At 46.4% G+C, this 14718-nt stretch overlaps 2 protein-coding genes and 1 long non-coding RNA gene across 3 annotated transcripts; 2 read left to right on the top strand and 1 right to left on the bottom strand.

Annotated features, from left to right (window-relative positions):
• Positions 1-28: 28 nt before the first annotated feature.
• Gm45231 lies at positions 29-2408 on the top strand. The gene is made up of 2 exons (XR_870093.2): positions 29-201; positions 1822-2408. It is a non-coding gene; the product is annotated as a predicted gene 45231 (long non-coding RNA).
• A 1628-nt stretch (positions 2409-4036) lies between these two features.
• Fcor (Foxo1 corepressor) lies at positions 4037-5243 on the top strand. The gene is made up of 2 exons (NM_001357661.1): positions 4037-4248; positions 5032-5243. The coding sequence occupies exons 1-2, from the start codon at positions 4060-4062 to the stop codon at positions 5167-5169; spliced, it is 327 nt and encodes a 108-aa protein (NP_001344590.1). The 5' UTR covers positions 4037-4059; the 3' UTR covers positions 5170-5243.
• Positions 5244-7522: 2279 nt separating this feature from the next.
• Mcemp1 (mast cell expressed membrane protein 1) lies at positions 7523-10666 on the bottom strand. The gene is made up of 7 exons (NM_026985.1): positions 10592-10666; positions 10287-10376; positions 9291-9422; positions 9118-9168; positions 8874-9029; positions 8183-8236; positions 7523-8096 (listed from the first exon to the last, which is right to left on the bottom strand). Exons 1-7 carry the CDS (start codon positions 10644-10646, stop codon positions 8083-8085), a joined length of 552 nt encoding a protein of 183 aa, NP_081261.1. The 5' UTR covers positions 10647-10666; the 3' UTR covers positions 7523-8082.
• Positions 10667-14718: the final 4052 nt, after the last annotated feature.

Here is a 14718-nt window from a genome sequence, read left to right as displayed (position 1 = left end):
CGCACGGAGGGCGGGGCAATGCGGTGACCGAGAGGGGCCGCAAGGGGGCGCCCGTGTCCAAGCCCCGCGGCGCAGAACGCTGGTGGGCACTGGGCTATGAGATCTTGCTATAAAAGCTGGCTTTTGAGCAAGAGTGTAGTATGCAAAGTATTCTATCCCAGGAGCACGTGCATGCCCTCGGGCACGTATCTTCTTAAGTATGTAAGTACGTGAACTGTAGACGTGATGTATTTACACGCAATTTCCCCTGACACGTGATTTTTTTTTTACCAGTGGGTGAAGGAGAACGCTTGATCTGGGGGTGTTTTTCCATCTTTCACAGATGGTGTAGCTGCAGTGTTTTAGAAGTAGTAGTAGTTTTACCTGCGGAGGCGTCTGACCATCCTTATCCTCCCTTTGTGTGTCAGTGTGTCTCATGTGCCCAACACTCCTGTGTGCAGAGACCAGAGGTTGACACTGAGTCTATCTCTATTGCTCTGGAACTTATTTTAAGACAGGGTCTAACTACTGGACCTGGGGTAACCATTTCTGCTAGCTGTCAAGCATCTCAGAAAATCCTTCTGTCTGCCCCACAAACACCTCACTGGCTGGCAGTTCTGGGGTTACAGGTGTGACCAACACACCCAGCAATTTTTTTTTTTTAATGTAGGTACTCAGGATCAAACTCAGATCTTTACAATTGTACTTTATCTATTAAGACACCTCCCCAGCCCCTTAATTTTTTGTGCTGTATATTGGTTGGTTGGTGGTTGTTTGAAACAGTCTTGCTATGTAGACCAAGATGACAACAAAATTAAGGTGATATATGTGCCCAGAGCTTCCCGTGTTTAGCTGATCTTTTTAAGAGGAAACACAAGCGGCAGAAAGAATGTAGGTCATTTTCTCCTGGAGTCTATTCATATCTCCAACCTGCATAAGTCAGGTGCAGGTTTAATTATGTCTTTTACAATGCTGCAGATGAAACCCAGGGCCTCACAATGGCTAGGCAAGTGCTTTACAGATGAACCATGCCACTGCCCCATATGCTTAATTTAAAAATTCATAGCATTGACTGAGACAGATGCAGATACTTACACCCAACCATTGGACTGAAGTCGGGGACCCCTATGTTTGAATTAGGGGAAGGATTGAAGAAGCTGAAGGGGAGAGCATGACCCCACAGGAAGACATTCTTACTCTCTCTGACTCTCTTCCCTCCCTGACCCCTTTCTCCCTCTCTCCTCATCCCCCTCCCCCTCTCTCCACAGGTTCCTGGCTGGCCTCTCCTCTTCTCTCCGCCTCTCTCTCTCTCTCTCTCTCTCTCTCTCTCTCTCTCTCTCTCTCCTCCCTTCCCAATCAGTCAGGGAGCCTGCGTGGGTCAGACATAGATCCTCTGACTACATATTATGTTTTGTAGCTTGATCTTCCTGTAGGATTCCTAACAGTGGGAGCAGGGGCTATCTCTGACTCTTTAGCATGCTTTTGGGACTCTTTTTCTCCTATTGAGTTGCCTTGTCCAGGCTAAATATAAGAGGATGTACCTAGTCTCATTGCAACTTGATTGGCTGAGATCCCTGGGAGGCCTGCCCTTTTCTGAAGGAGTGGATCTGGGGGAGAGGGATGGTGAAAGGGAGGGAGCTGGAGGAGAGGAGGGAGGCGGGGCTGCTATCAGGGCGTGATATCTGAGAGAAGAATTAAAAGAACTATGAGAAGAAATGAAAACAATGTGGGGCTTTCTAGCTAAAGAATTCAAAATTTTAAAAATAAACGAATAAATACCAGCATTCAATAGGCAGAGGCAAGTGGCTCTCTATGAGTTTAAGGACAACCTGGTCTCCACAGGGAGGTCCACACCAGCCATGTCTACATAATGAGATCCTGTCTCAGAAAAGAAAAGGAGAAGAAAGAGGAGGGGGCTATGTGCCTGTGGAGGCCAGAAGACAACCTTGAATGTTCAGACCAGGCTGACATCGAACTCACACCCTGCCTTCCTCTGCTGCCTGAGTGCTGGGATGAAAGGCGTGCACCACCACACCTGGTGTTGGCTTCATTTTGAAATATGGTCTCTTTCTGGGTCTTGGAGCGCCCTAATTCAACTGAGATGGCAGACCATGAGCCTCAGAGTTCCCCTCCCCTGTCTTTGTCTCCTCAGCTCTGGGATTACGGTTGTGCGCCTATATGTCTGGCCTTACATGTGGGTTTTGGGAATTGAAGCAAGACCCTAATCCTTGTGCAGCAAGCACTTTACAGACGAGGTCATCCCCTGGCCCAAAATACTATTTTTTAAATGCTTTAGTACATTTTAGTGCTGGAGAGATGGCTCAGTGGTTCATCCCTTTACTATATAGAGACTACCCATAAGTTCTGTGACTCTAGTGAACCCTGACTACTACAATAAAGAAATGTTAATAATGGGTATTGATTTTTAATTTTCCTTATGTCTCTTGTCTTTGCTATTACCACTTCTTCCTAGTGTTAAAAAACCAAGTGTGTATTTTCAAAATAGATACAGCTCAGCTCATACTGCCCGCGCTTGAAGAACACAAAAGCTGCTACTGGACAGCATGAGTGGAGAAATTTATCTTTTTCTCTCTCTCAATGAGAGGCTAGGCAAAGTGGTGCACACCTTTAATCTCAGCAAGAAGCAGGCAGAGACAGGTGGATCTCTGTGAGTTTAAGACCAGCCTAGTCTACATAGCAAGCTCCATAGCAACCAAGGTCATATAGCGAGACCCTGCCATAAACAAAACAACACAGGGGGAGGGAGGGAGGGAGGGAGAGAGAGAGGGAGAGAGAGAGAGAGAGAGAGAGAGAGAGAGAGAGAGAGAGAGAGAGAGCTGTTACAGTGACTCAGGCCTGTAGGTAGTCTCAGCATTTAGGAAGCTAAAGCAGAATGGGTTTTGAGTTCAAAGCCAGCCAAGGTTATAGAGTAAGACCCTGTCTCAAAAGAACCAATGACAGAAAAAAAAGTGACAGAGAAAAGAAGACACTGGAACGCCATGGATAAGATTGCTTGACTCCCAAAAAGGAGGTCCAGCAACAGGCCCAAAGTGGGATCCAGCTCAAGGGAAGGTCCCAAGGTCTGACACTATTACTGAGGCTATGGAGCACTCACCAAAAGGGATCTATCATGACTGCCCTCCAAGAGACACTTGTACTCTCTGACTCTTCTCACTGGCCCTCAGTCAACAGACATTTCCCAAGCACCTCAAAGTCACGTTGGATCCAAAGCCTGGATCCAAAGCCTGGGGAGATAGGAGGAAGGAAGACATCTGCCTGGGGCTTTTATATTCTAGTGTTCGCCGGAGTGGAAGTGCCCTGGGTCCCTCTGATTGTAACTAGGTGGATATAACTCATAGGTGAAAACATAAACGTATGAGCTATGAATCCCCAACCCGGCCAACAGCCATGCCATCTGTAACAACGGGTCTGGTTTAAGGTCAGCTTAGGCTACAGAGAAGAAAAAGTCAGAAATGTAGACACTGACTCAAATGGAATTTTCGGGGCAATTTATTCGAGTTTAAAATGGAAAGTCCAGGGCAGGCAACCTGTAGTCTCAGGGCAAGCAAGCCAAGGAGAATGAAGAAGATCCGCTGTCATGGAGGTCAGCCACACTTGATGGGACTGGAGCTCTAGAAAAAGGACTAAGGAAAACCCAAGCCAGACTGTTAGGAAGTTTAAAAGCATACTCAGGCCAGCATCCAAAGGGGAAAGGAAAAGCGAAGGGGGATGGATAGAGTAGCCTACACCGTATTAGCCCAACCTATACTAGGGGAAAGAAGAGGAATTATGGAAGAGAAAAGTATATCACCTGCCTTCTCCGGTGGTCCTTTGCCAGGACCCTGACCTGCCTCGCTACATTAACCCTTTAGGAAGGAGACAGAGGCCATCTCTCCTAGAGGAGACTATGAAGCCACAGCAGACCAAAGAGCGAGATGGTAGCAGAAGGTTCCTGGAAAGGACGGTGAACTGGAGCCTAGGACGCCTCTCTGGGTGAAGCAAGAACACTCTTGTGAAATGGAATTGGAGCCGAGCCCTTCCCCGCTGTGCACGCACCAGACCCCGGGTTTGCAAGGATGGATGGGAATGGGCGGTCCTACACGCCGCCATCAGGAAGAGGGCTCTGCGGAATGCTTAGGAGGCCCTTCCACCAGAGCTGCTCCAGGGCCGGGACTTCGAGACTTCCACTTCACCACCGCAGGACCATCCAAAGCAGATAGACTGGGAGACGCAGCGCAGATACACAGAGAAAGGATGAGACCGGTGCAGGTAGGGCTGGGAACTGCACCGGATCTTAGCAAAATGCTCTGAAGGGGAGTCCTAAAAGGGGAGCTTTTCGTGCAGGTACGGGGGAGGAGCAGGGGTGTACGGAAAACTGCCACAAGGGGGAGCGCGTGTCTACCAGGATCGTGCCTGACACTAGCTGGCACTGGGCTATGATCTCTTGCTTTTCTAGGGCAGTTAGCCTCTGGTCTCAGGATAATGTGCATGCCCTAGGGCACATGTTCTTTTATGTATATCCAAGAATCTGAGGCTTGGTGAATTTCCTTTTAAAAAAAAAAAAAAAAGATTTATTGGGCTAGAGAGATGTCTCCGTTATTAAGAGCACTTAAATGGTGAATCCTGAGGTCCTGAGTTCAATGTCTAGCATACACATCAGGCAATTCATAAATGCCTGTAACTCCAGCTCCAGACGACCTCCCGAAAGCACCTGTATACATGTGGCATACACACAGACATGCACACAAATACATCTAAATAAACATAAATTTATTAAAATAAAGAAATGTGTGCGTGCATGCTAGGAGGTAACATCAGATCTTCTGAAGCTAGCTACAAACAGTTGTGAGCTGCCCAAAAGGGGAGCTGAGAACTGAACTCAGGGTCCTGGGAATTGCAGGAAGCACTCCTAACCTCTGAGCCATTTCTCCAGCCTTGCATGGTATATTTCCATGTCATTCATCGTGAGGAGTGATTTTTCTATTAATAAATAATACACACTGAAACTAGGGTAAAAAGATAACCCCCACTTTCTTTTTCTTTCTTTTTTAGTGTGGTGATGGTAGTGGTGAGAGAGTCTTTCTACAGAGCCCTGGCTCTATTGGAACTCTATATATCAGGCTGGACTTGAACTCACAAAGATCCACCTGCTGCTGCCTCCTAAATGCTGGGACTAAAGGCATGTGCTAGCATGCATAGCCTAATGTAACTCCCCCGCCTTCTACCTTCACTAGCAAGGACAATACAGAGTCATCTGAGTCTGATGTTGATGTCTTTCTATTACAGCTGACTATGGGGGAAAAGGAGAGACCTTGGGACAGGCAGACTTGCATCTAGTCTAGAGTTTCACGCTATGCCTCCCTAGGCCTGGGCTTATTATACGCATTTGTCTACCCCTACATGACTACAGGGTTTCCTTTATTTGTATTATATATGGTGGAAGGGGACACATAATGCTCAGACACTAGTAGGGTGTGCTCAGCTATACATACGCACTCTGGGTACTCACTTAGGGGCTCGTATATATCCATGCATTCAGAGACAGTAAGGGACGTATTACAGGGCTTAGGCTGCCAGCACACAGAGGCACACTTATACTCGTGTGCACCCTGGAGGGTAAGGGTCTGCTCCAGCAGCCACACCCCAGGGACAGGTTCAAGCCCATGCAGAAATCTACACTGAACATTTGTTCTTTTATTGCTATTTTTAATTAGCTTATTTTATGATATTTTCATACATACCTACTTTGGGTTGACTATCCCCTCAACTCTCTGCTTCTCCACTGTGGTGGTTTCAATGTGCTTGGCCAGGGAATGGCATTATTTGGAGGTGTGGCCTGGCTAGAGTGGGTGTGGCCTTGTTGGAGGAAGTGCATCACTGCGGATGTGGGCATTAAGACCGGCTTTCTAGCTGCCTGGAAGCCAGTGTTCTAGCAGCCTTCAGATGAAGAGGTAAGACTCTCAGCTCCTCTTGCACCATGCCTGCCTGGATGCTGCCATGCTCCTGCCTTGGTGATAATGGACTGAACCTCTGAACCTGTAAGCCAGCCCCAATTAAATGTTGTCCTTATGAGAGTTGCCTTGGTCACGGTGTCTGTTCACAGCAGTAAAACCCTGACTAAGTCACCCATTTTCCTGGCCCCAATCCCACTTAGATCCAACCATCTCAGGATCCTCCCTCTACTCTCTTACTGCCTGTGCTCTATTGCCCTCCAACCCCTCTCCCTGAGGCTTCTCTCCCAACCCCTCTCATGGGATCTTTCCATCTTAGTGGTTTCTACATGCACCCATTCTAACATACACACACACACACACAATATTGGAAGCTAGACTCCACATATGAGAGACAATATACAGTCTTTGGTTTAGGGGTGCTTTGTTTTGTTTTGTTTTGTTTCCAACCTTATTCTAGGCTTATTTCACCTAACACAATGATTTCCAGTCACATCCATTTTCCTGACGATGTCATTATTTCATTTTCCTTTGGTGCTGAGTAAATTCTGTCCTGTATATATGCAGCACATTTTCACCAGTTGATGGACATCTAGGCTGTTTCCGTTTTCTGGCCATTGCCGATCTATCATCTATTTCATGGATGAGCAAGTGTCTTGCTGAGGTTTTGTCTTTTTACTGTTTGTCAAAATGCTAAGGGATGGCCTCCAAGATTTGGAGTCTGCAGGTAGCCTGAGGGACCCCACCCCCAATTAATTCTGATTGGCAAATAAAGATGCCAGCAGCCAATAACTGGGGAGAAGAGACATGACATAGGCAGGGTTGAAGTTTCCCCAGGCTAGAGACCATGAGGAAGAGGAGGGAGAAGGAGAGCCACCATGGAAGAGGACTATGGTGCAGGAGGGAGAAGGAGAGCCATAAAAGCGTGGCCATGTGGGCTGGATAAATGAAGTTAAGAGCAGCCCAGACAGAACATAGAATTTAGTGAGTAATGACTTGGAGTTATCAGTTGGAAAGTGGATTCTAACGGCATGGACCATGGGCAGCTGTTCAGCCATTGAGCTGCCTAAGGCATATTTTAAAATATATGGCATAGTTTGTGTCTTTCATTCGGGAACACAAATGGTCTAAGGTGGGAAGGAACCCTGCACTGGAAATTTTTATTAAATACTTTTTTTTACAACATGTCTCATTAGTAGGGCATAGATTCCTTTGGGTATTTTTTTTCTAATTATTTTAGTATTGTGTCTTTCATTCACCTTGGTGTGCAGGTGGGGCTCCCACTGTGTGGACCCCAGGGATAAAACTCAGGTCAGGTTCTGCCTCGGTGCATTTTGCATGCTGAGCCATCTCACTACCCTACCCCAGCTCTACTTTTGTAGCCAGAGCTGACCTTGAACTCATGATCCTCCTATCTCAATCAGCCTCTCAAGCGATGGAATTACAGTCCAGCTGCACCATGTCTGGCTTCCAGGACTGGGTGTTTTGTTTCATCACCAAACCAAAGCCCTAAATCCAATCTCCCCACCAGGTCCCAAAGTTCTGTCCCACAGGCCTCCCCAAAACAGCTCCAGAGTCATATCATTTCCCTTGGCATTTATCTTCTTGAATCATAAATACAAGTGCAGAAATCGATGGCTACATTTGTGTGCATGCCCTGAACACACAAGCTGACATGACCAAAAACACTAGGAATGACCCATGCCATGACACATCTCCAGGGTGATGTCTATCACCCACCACTTCAGTGACACACATACAGAACAGCCAGATGCACATACATGAGCAAGAGAATGGGGAGGCATGTCCTACATGTCACTTACACTTTGGGGACTTCTCGGGAATAGCTGCCAACCAGGACATGCCTATACTCACATAAGCCAGGGCATACACCTATGTGGCCCATAAAGAGTAACACCTGCTGTGACTGCCATGTTCTCTTTCCACCATAAACCCTTCTCCTGGAATACATGGAAACCCCAAATGCTCATTTGCATACACACCTCTTCAACACTCATTCCCCCTGGTGGAGAATCTTTTTTATATGAGGATGCACGGCAGGTTCACACTCAAGCTCAGTACCCACCCCCATCTGCCATCTTCACTAGCAGGTGCAATTCGGAGTCTTCACAGGTACTGCTGTGGTGTCCTCTTATGTACTGGGCTCTGTAAGAGAGGAGAGACCTGAGGTCAGGCAGACCAGCACTAGGTCTGGGACTCCACCCCAGTCCACCTCCCCGGCCCTGACTTACGAGGCTGTGCCTTCTTTTCTAGCGCCTCAAGAGTTTTCTTGATTTGGGTTATATCTGGGGGAAGGAGAGGAAACAGATAAATCTGGAATGGGGCTGCAAACAAAGCCCTGACATCATTAGTAGTTTCCAGTTTGAGTGAAGCAGATCCCTGTAGTGGAGGTTCACCGTAATGGTGTGGTGTGATGTGTGTGTGCACACGCGCAGTATACATGTGTTTATATTCATACATGTGTACACTTGTTTGTGCACATATGTGAGGAGAGCAGCGGTTGACATCAGTCAGTTGTGTTTCTTTAGAGATGTCTACCTTATTTTTAAAAACAGGACCTCTCACTGAACCTAGGGATTCACCCATTTGATTAGACTGGGTGACCTGTAAGCCACATATATCAGCCTATCTCTACCACCACGGCTCTAACCTGATGGCTGCGGTTACAGAACTGTGACACCGTGCCTAGCTTTTATGTGAGTCCTGGGGATACAAACTCACAACCCATGTTGTGCTTTCCTGAGTCACCTCCACAACGCCACTAGTGCTTAAGCAACCCCTCCTCTAGCTCAGAGGAAATATCTCTTGTCGGCTTCCAAATCCAGAGACCAGGGCCCTGTTTGCTCCTTGAATAACTAGTACCCTATTTGTTCTGAACATCCAAACACATTCATCCAAAGAGAACGGGTGTGCGAGGAGCACCTGCCGGCACAGTCTTCAGCCGGTCGTTTCCAGTCTGGATGCTACTCATGACTGTGCCAAGGGTCTTCTTGACCTCCTTGATGTCCCCCTGGGCAGCTTCCCAAATCCTCGTTTGCTGATTCTGGAGCTCCCGGATATTCCACACCGTGTCTGAAACTAAGGGCATGGAGTTTGAGGTGTTAAGATGGCTATTCTTCTGTTCCCACCAGCACCATCGTGGGCCTCCCCTGAGCCTCTCACTCACCATTCGAAAGCTCTGCTTTCAAGGTCCACAGCTCCTTGGACATCTCAGAATCTGTTTAGGAGAGAGTAGGAAAGCTTTAAGGTCCCGTCTCCATTTTAACCTCCTTGGAAATGGAGAGGAACTGGCGGTAATTCCCCAATCCCGTCCCTGGCCCGTCTTCCAAAATCACTTACTTTTCACCAAGACCAAAGCAGAGAGGACGATGCAGGATAAAAAGACGAGAGCAAGGAGAACATACAACATCATAATGGTTCTGTACAACCAAGGCGGGGACTCAGCTGGGTCCAGGGATGTCTTGAACTTGGCTGGGACAGAGACATAGGACATGTGAGCCCCAGAGCCCAGAGCCAGTTTTGTATTCCTTATATAGTGACCATCACATCCCTCTCAATAAATTATGCACAGCCAACAGCACTGCCAGAAGCATTTCAGAAACCCAGCCTCTTTCACCTCAGCTACAAAGCTACCCTCACCTTAGTACCATCACTCATGGGAGAGGGGGGTACAGACCGACAGGGAGACATGAAGCATGGGTTATCCTCCTTTGTCGTGCCACCTATTTCTTTGAGGCACGGACTCTTCCTGTTTATTCCCAGGTGGGGAAACACAATCTAGGGAATTATAATAAATCAGTCACGAAGGACAAAAATCAGCCTTATGATTAAGATGTATTTGTGAGCCACTAAAAGGAAGAAAAACAGCATGCCCCAGTGACCTCCTTGTGTCCAGCCCCTCGGTGCTGGGGTTAAGGCATGCACGGGACACCTGGTTTGTTCTGTGGATACTGGAATCTGAACTATAGTCCTCACACTTGTGAAGCACCACTTAACCACCGAGTCACACACCTCTCCAGCCTCACAAGTTAGTTAGTTAGTTGGCTAGTTAGGGTTTCTAGTATCCCAGACTAGCTTCTAACTCTCTCTGTAGCCAAAGATGTCTTTGGCTTCTGCTTCCAGATTCAGGGATAATAGGTGTGCACGCCCAGTTTATACAGTGCTGGCGATTGAACCCAAGGCTTTGAACATGCTGGGCAAGCTCTCTACCACAACCACAGCTGCATCACCATCTTTAATGCCACCATTGCCACCACCACAGTCCCCAGCACTCCCTCCCCCCTTCACATATGCCTTAAGGTTTTAGTGGGGGTGGGCGAGGGAGTGTCCGCTCACCTTGTTTTGTGGGTGTTGATTGGCTGAGTTTGAGTTGGTCCTTGTTTCTGAAGGCCAAGGTTATATTCTCGTAGTCAGGATTGTGAGCACCTGTGTGTGATTTGGTGGTGAGAGGAGGCGCTGAGACTCATCTAGATATGTGGGGAGTCAGTAGGGGAACTCAATCGGGCAGGAAGGACAAAGATTAGCTCTGTGCAGTGCAGGCATTTATGGGGCCCCTAGAAGGAAGGAGCTCTTCCATCCCTGACTGCTCCCACCTTCAGCCACACTTCTTCCTTTCCCCTTCCCGCCCCTAGGATCCTGACCTTCATCATGACCTGGCTTCCTCCGGTTCTTATCCTGGGAGGCTGATGCATGCATTCTGCTTGGTTGATTCACGTAGATTACCACAGCCTTAGGCGCTGGACCTCCCAAGTGTCCACACATCCCCACCTACCGGAAGATGTCAGATAGATGGGGAAATCTCATTTTGGAGGGGAGGGAAGCAGGGTTTGCTTCCTGCTTTCAGGGATCCACACCAGATCTCTCGCCCTGGAGGCATCTTCAGCTACCATATCAAAAGAGTCTTTAAAGGGACAGAAGTTTCATGGATGGTCAAGAAGCAACCCTAGATGTGATGACAGAAGAGATTTTTTTGTATACGAAAAAGTCTTTGATTCATGTTTCAAGAACACAAAACAACATTCATGCCATTAATCCAGTTTTAAAAATACCTTTCCACAATATTTCTTGTAGCTTGGACGATGATATATTTTATATACACTGTGTTCATTCTTGACACAGATTCTCTCTTAGTGCATTTTATTTTATTTTTATTTTTTAGTAGATATTTTTAATTTACATTTGAAATGTTATCATCCCCTTTCCTGGTTTCCCCTCTGAAAAGCCCCTATCCCCTCCCTACTCCCCCTGCTCACCAACCCGCCCACTCCCACTTCCTGGTCCTGGCATTCCCCTACACTGGGGCAACACAGAAGTGAAATTTTTGAGAAAGCTAGACTGTCTGGGTGAAAGACACACAGACGAAACAGACAGTTGGAATGTGCTTGATTCATCTCCCTTTTATATATGGGGTGGGAGGCAGAGGATGGCCTCAGCTGTCACTCCCAGGTAATGTCCACATTGTTTTTTAAGGCAGCAACTTTCACTAGCCTGGAACTCACCAAATATGCTAGACTGGCTGGCCAGCAAGCACTAATGACCCACCTCCTTCTACCTCCCCAGCTGGGGTTACAACTGTACCCCACATTCTCAGCTTTTCTTCTGTTTTCTATCTCTACAAAAAAAGGAGAGGGGGAGAGAGAGAGAGAGAGAGAGAGAGAGAGAGAGAGAGAGAGAGAGCGCAAGGAAAGAAAGAATGCTGTGTGAACTCAAGAGTCTGCCTTTTAGAACAATAGCTGGGTTTCCCAGCCCCCAACACCTTCCCTTCCCTCTCGGGCCTCGTTGCACAGTTCAACCAACCAACTTCTACTTTTTGTAAGTCCCTCATGTTAACTGATTGCATCACTGGAGCTAAGGAACTCTCTGAGGCACCACAGAGAGCAAAGCGGATGTTAGGCAAGGATAGAAACCACTCTGACCCCACACCTATACCCAGTACTGATGTCAGACCCATATCCTTAATGCTTACCCTGGTGGAGTCCTCAAGGTCTTCTCTCCTCCACAGAGACACGCCAGAAAAGAAAGGCATTTACTCCATCTGTCTGCTCCCCTACCTGGCTCACACACATACATGCACACTCAAACCTCCACATGCCTTCAGTCTCAACTCAGCTCATCAATGCAGGCCACATGTTCACTTACACTCTTTTGTAAATACAATGCCCAAATGAATATACATGTATACCTGCATATTTAGTATATCTATACTCTTAGATTTTTTTTTAAAAAAAGACTATTTATTCAAAGAACTACTAGAGGTATCACCATCCCTGATCTCAATTACCAAATTGTATTACAGAGTTATGGTAATAAAAACAGTGTGGTATTGGCACAAAACAACCACATTGACCAATAAAGATGAATGAAGACCCAGACAGAAATCCACATATCTATGGACACCAGATTTTTGACAAAGAAGCCAAAACTGCACTGTGGGAAAAGATAGCTTCTTCAACAAGTAATAATGGTTATACTTGATGATATGATACTGCATACATATTTGCACGTAGAAGAATACAAAGTTATTACTTATTGTAGCAGGAATAGCAGGGCCACCTCTATGTAGACACTGGGGGCCATGCAGCCACAAAAGCATCTCCTGCAGGAGGACATAATTGAGGACTGCCTGAGAGACCAAGGATTGCTGGTGCAGACAAGGCCGGCCAATCAGGAACTACTGTTTAGAAGGGATGCTTTCTTGGGACCAATGGGGGTGCAGGTGGAGAGTATTAAAGGAGCTTGCAGCAGGCATTTCTCACCTGCTCATGGAGTCTGTGTCATTGACTCTGCACCTCTTCATCTCCAACTGCTCAGGGCAGGTAGGGTTAGACGGAGAGCTGTCCAGGGCACAGGCAACAACTTAACACCCTGCATAACGCCAAACTCCAAATGTATCAAGAACCTCAACATAATGCTAGGTACACTGAATCTGATAGAAAAAGAAAGTAGGGGTTAGTCTTGAACTGTTGGCACAGGAAAAGACTTTCTGAACAGGATACGAATAGCACAGGCATTAGGATCAACAATTAATAAATAGGACTTCATGAAACTGAAAGACTTCTATAAGGCAAAAGAACATAACTATTTAGACAAAGAGGCACCCTATGGAATAGGGAAGGATTTGTACCAAGTACAACACCCAGTAAAGAGCTAATACCCAAAATATATAAAGAATGTGAAAAACTGAACATCAAGAAAACGAATAACCCAACTTAAAATAGGATACAGAGCTGAAACAATGACAGCTGGAAAGGGAACTCATTTGTCGCTCGTGAGACAACAAAATTGTAAAGCCAAAATGTGGAAATTGGTGTGGCAGTTCTTCAGCAAACCAGGAATAGATCTACTTTAGGTTCCAGCTATACCACACTTGGGCATATACCCAAAGGACTCTGCATCCTACTACAGATGCAGTTACTCGTCTAGATTCATTGCTCTATACTTGTAATAGTCAGAAATTGGAAACAGCATAGATGCCAATCAACAGATAAATAATAAAAATCTGGTGCATTTACACTATTCAGCCATTTAAAAGGTGAACCATGAAATTCAGAGATAAATGAACGGAGCTAGAAAAAAAAAAGTCCTCCTCAGTAAGATAACCCAGACCCAAAAAGACAAATGTGATATGCATTCTCTTATGTTAGGTTGTAAGCCTTCAGCATGCTCGATACAGTCTGTAAACCCACAGACAGATGCTAGGTGTAAAGTAAGGGACTGGGAGCCGGGGTGTGGATTTCCCAAGGAAGGGGAGCATTAAATAGGATCATGAAGAGAAGAGAAGAGAAGAGAAGAGAAGAGAAGAGAAGAGAAGAGAAGAGAAGAGAAGAGAAGAGAAGAGAAGGGAGGAACAGCTAACACTAAAGTGCCATTTGAAGGGTCACACAAACCAACTCCTGCTGAAGCTTCCTAAAATAAATACATATATGAAGTAAATATAAATGGAGTCACAAAATAATGGGGAGACAATGCTCCAATTAGACATCTCTCACCACCAAGTTAAACCTCCAGTACCAGAAATGGATTACGTCTATTTGAATGGTTGAATGAAGGGCCCCCCATGGATATTCTCAAACAGCTCAGGCTACTGCCAAGGCTTATTGATGGCTTTGCCACAAACTGATAGTAAGGCTCTATTGAAGACAATACATGCAACTCATTGAACATGGAGAAGCTGAGCTGATGGCTAACCAGAGCCTTCACCCCTGCTGTCTAGGGTTCATGGCACTGGAAGGTACTCTGCATGCTACCCAAAGAGAAGGGTAATCGCCAACCCAGCTACAAGCTCTGACTCACATCACAGAAGTAACCAGATACTGTCTAATTGGATTTGAGGCCCACTCCGAGAGATGAAACCCGTGCCTGACACTACTACACTGACCAAGAGATTATTAAAGATTAGCCAAGAGATTTCCCATTGTCCCAGAGGGAAACCAAATACTATTGTCATGCTAAAGAAACATAGCAGACATTTGTCTCCTGACAACATTCTGCAATACCCAGAGATCCTCATGTCTTGCTCTGCCATCATCAGAGAAGCTCCTCTTGCAGCAGATGGGAGCTAACAAAGAACCCAAAACTGGACAGTGCGTGGAGTGATAGATTTTAGAACACTTAGTCCTAAATGGAATGTGTTCATCAAACCCTCCCCATCAGGATCCAGGAAGCTACACAGAAGAGAAGAGATCATAAGAACTAGGGATGGCACCAAGGAGACAGTGTCTTCCAAGCAAAACAAGACTCACACACACATGAACTCGCAGAGACTGTA

This window comes from Mus musculus, chromosome 8 (assembly GCF_000001635.26).
Source record: "Mus musculus strain C57BL/6J chromosome 8, GRCm38.p6 C57BL/6J".
Taxonomy (NCBI): domain Eukaryota; kingdom Metazoa; phylum Chordata; class Mammalia; order Rodentia; family Muridae; genus Mus; species Mus musculus.
Note: the sequence above shows the minus strand (reverse complement) of the source record. Positions and strands in the feature narration are given on the sequence as shown.

What these genes read in the sequence shown, in the direction of transcription:
- Fcor (NM_001357661.1), top strand. Translation starts at nt 4,060, where the DNA reads ATGGGAATGGGCGGTCCTACACGCCGCCATCAGGAAGAGGGCTCTGCG. An exon ending in AAAGGATGAGACCGGTGCAG is followed by an intron (nt 4,249 to 5,031) that starts GTAGGGCTGGGA and finishes TTTCTTTTTTAG; the next exon opens with TGTGGTGATGGTAGTGGTGA.
- Mcemp1 (NM_026985.1), bottom strand. Translation starts at nt 10,646, where the DNA reads ATGCATGCATCAGCCTCCCAGGATAAGAACCGGAGGAAGCCAGGTCAT. An exon ending in TGCTTTGGTCTTGGTGAAAA is followed by an intron (nt 9,169 to 9,290) that starts GTAAGTGATTTT and finishes TCTCCTAAACAG; the next exon opens with ATTCTGAGATGTCCAAGGAG. An exon ending in GAAAGCAGAGCTTTCGAATG is followed by an intron (nt 9,030 to 9,117) that starts GTGAGTGAGAGG and finishes CCATGCCCTTAG; the next exon opens with TTTCAGACACGGTGTGGAAT.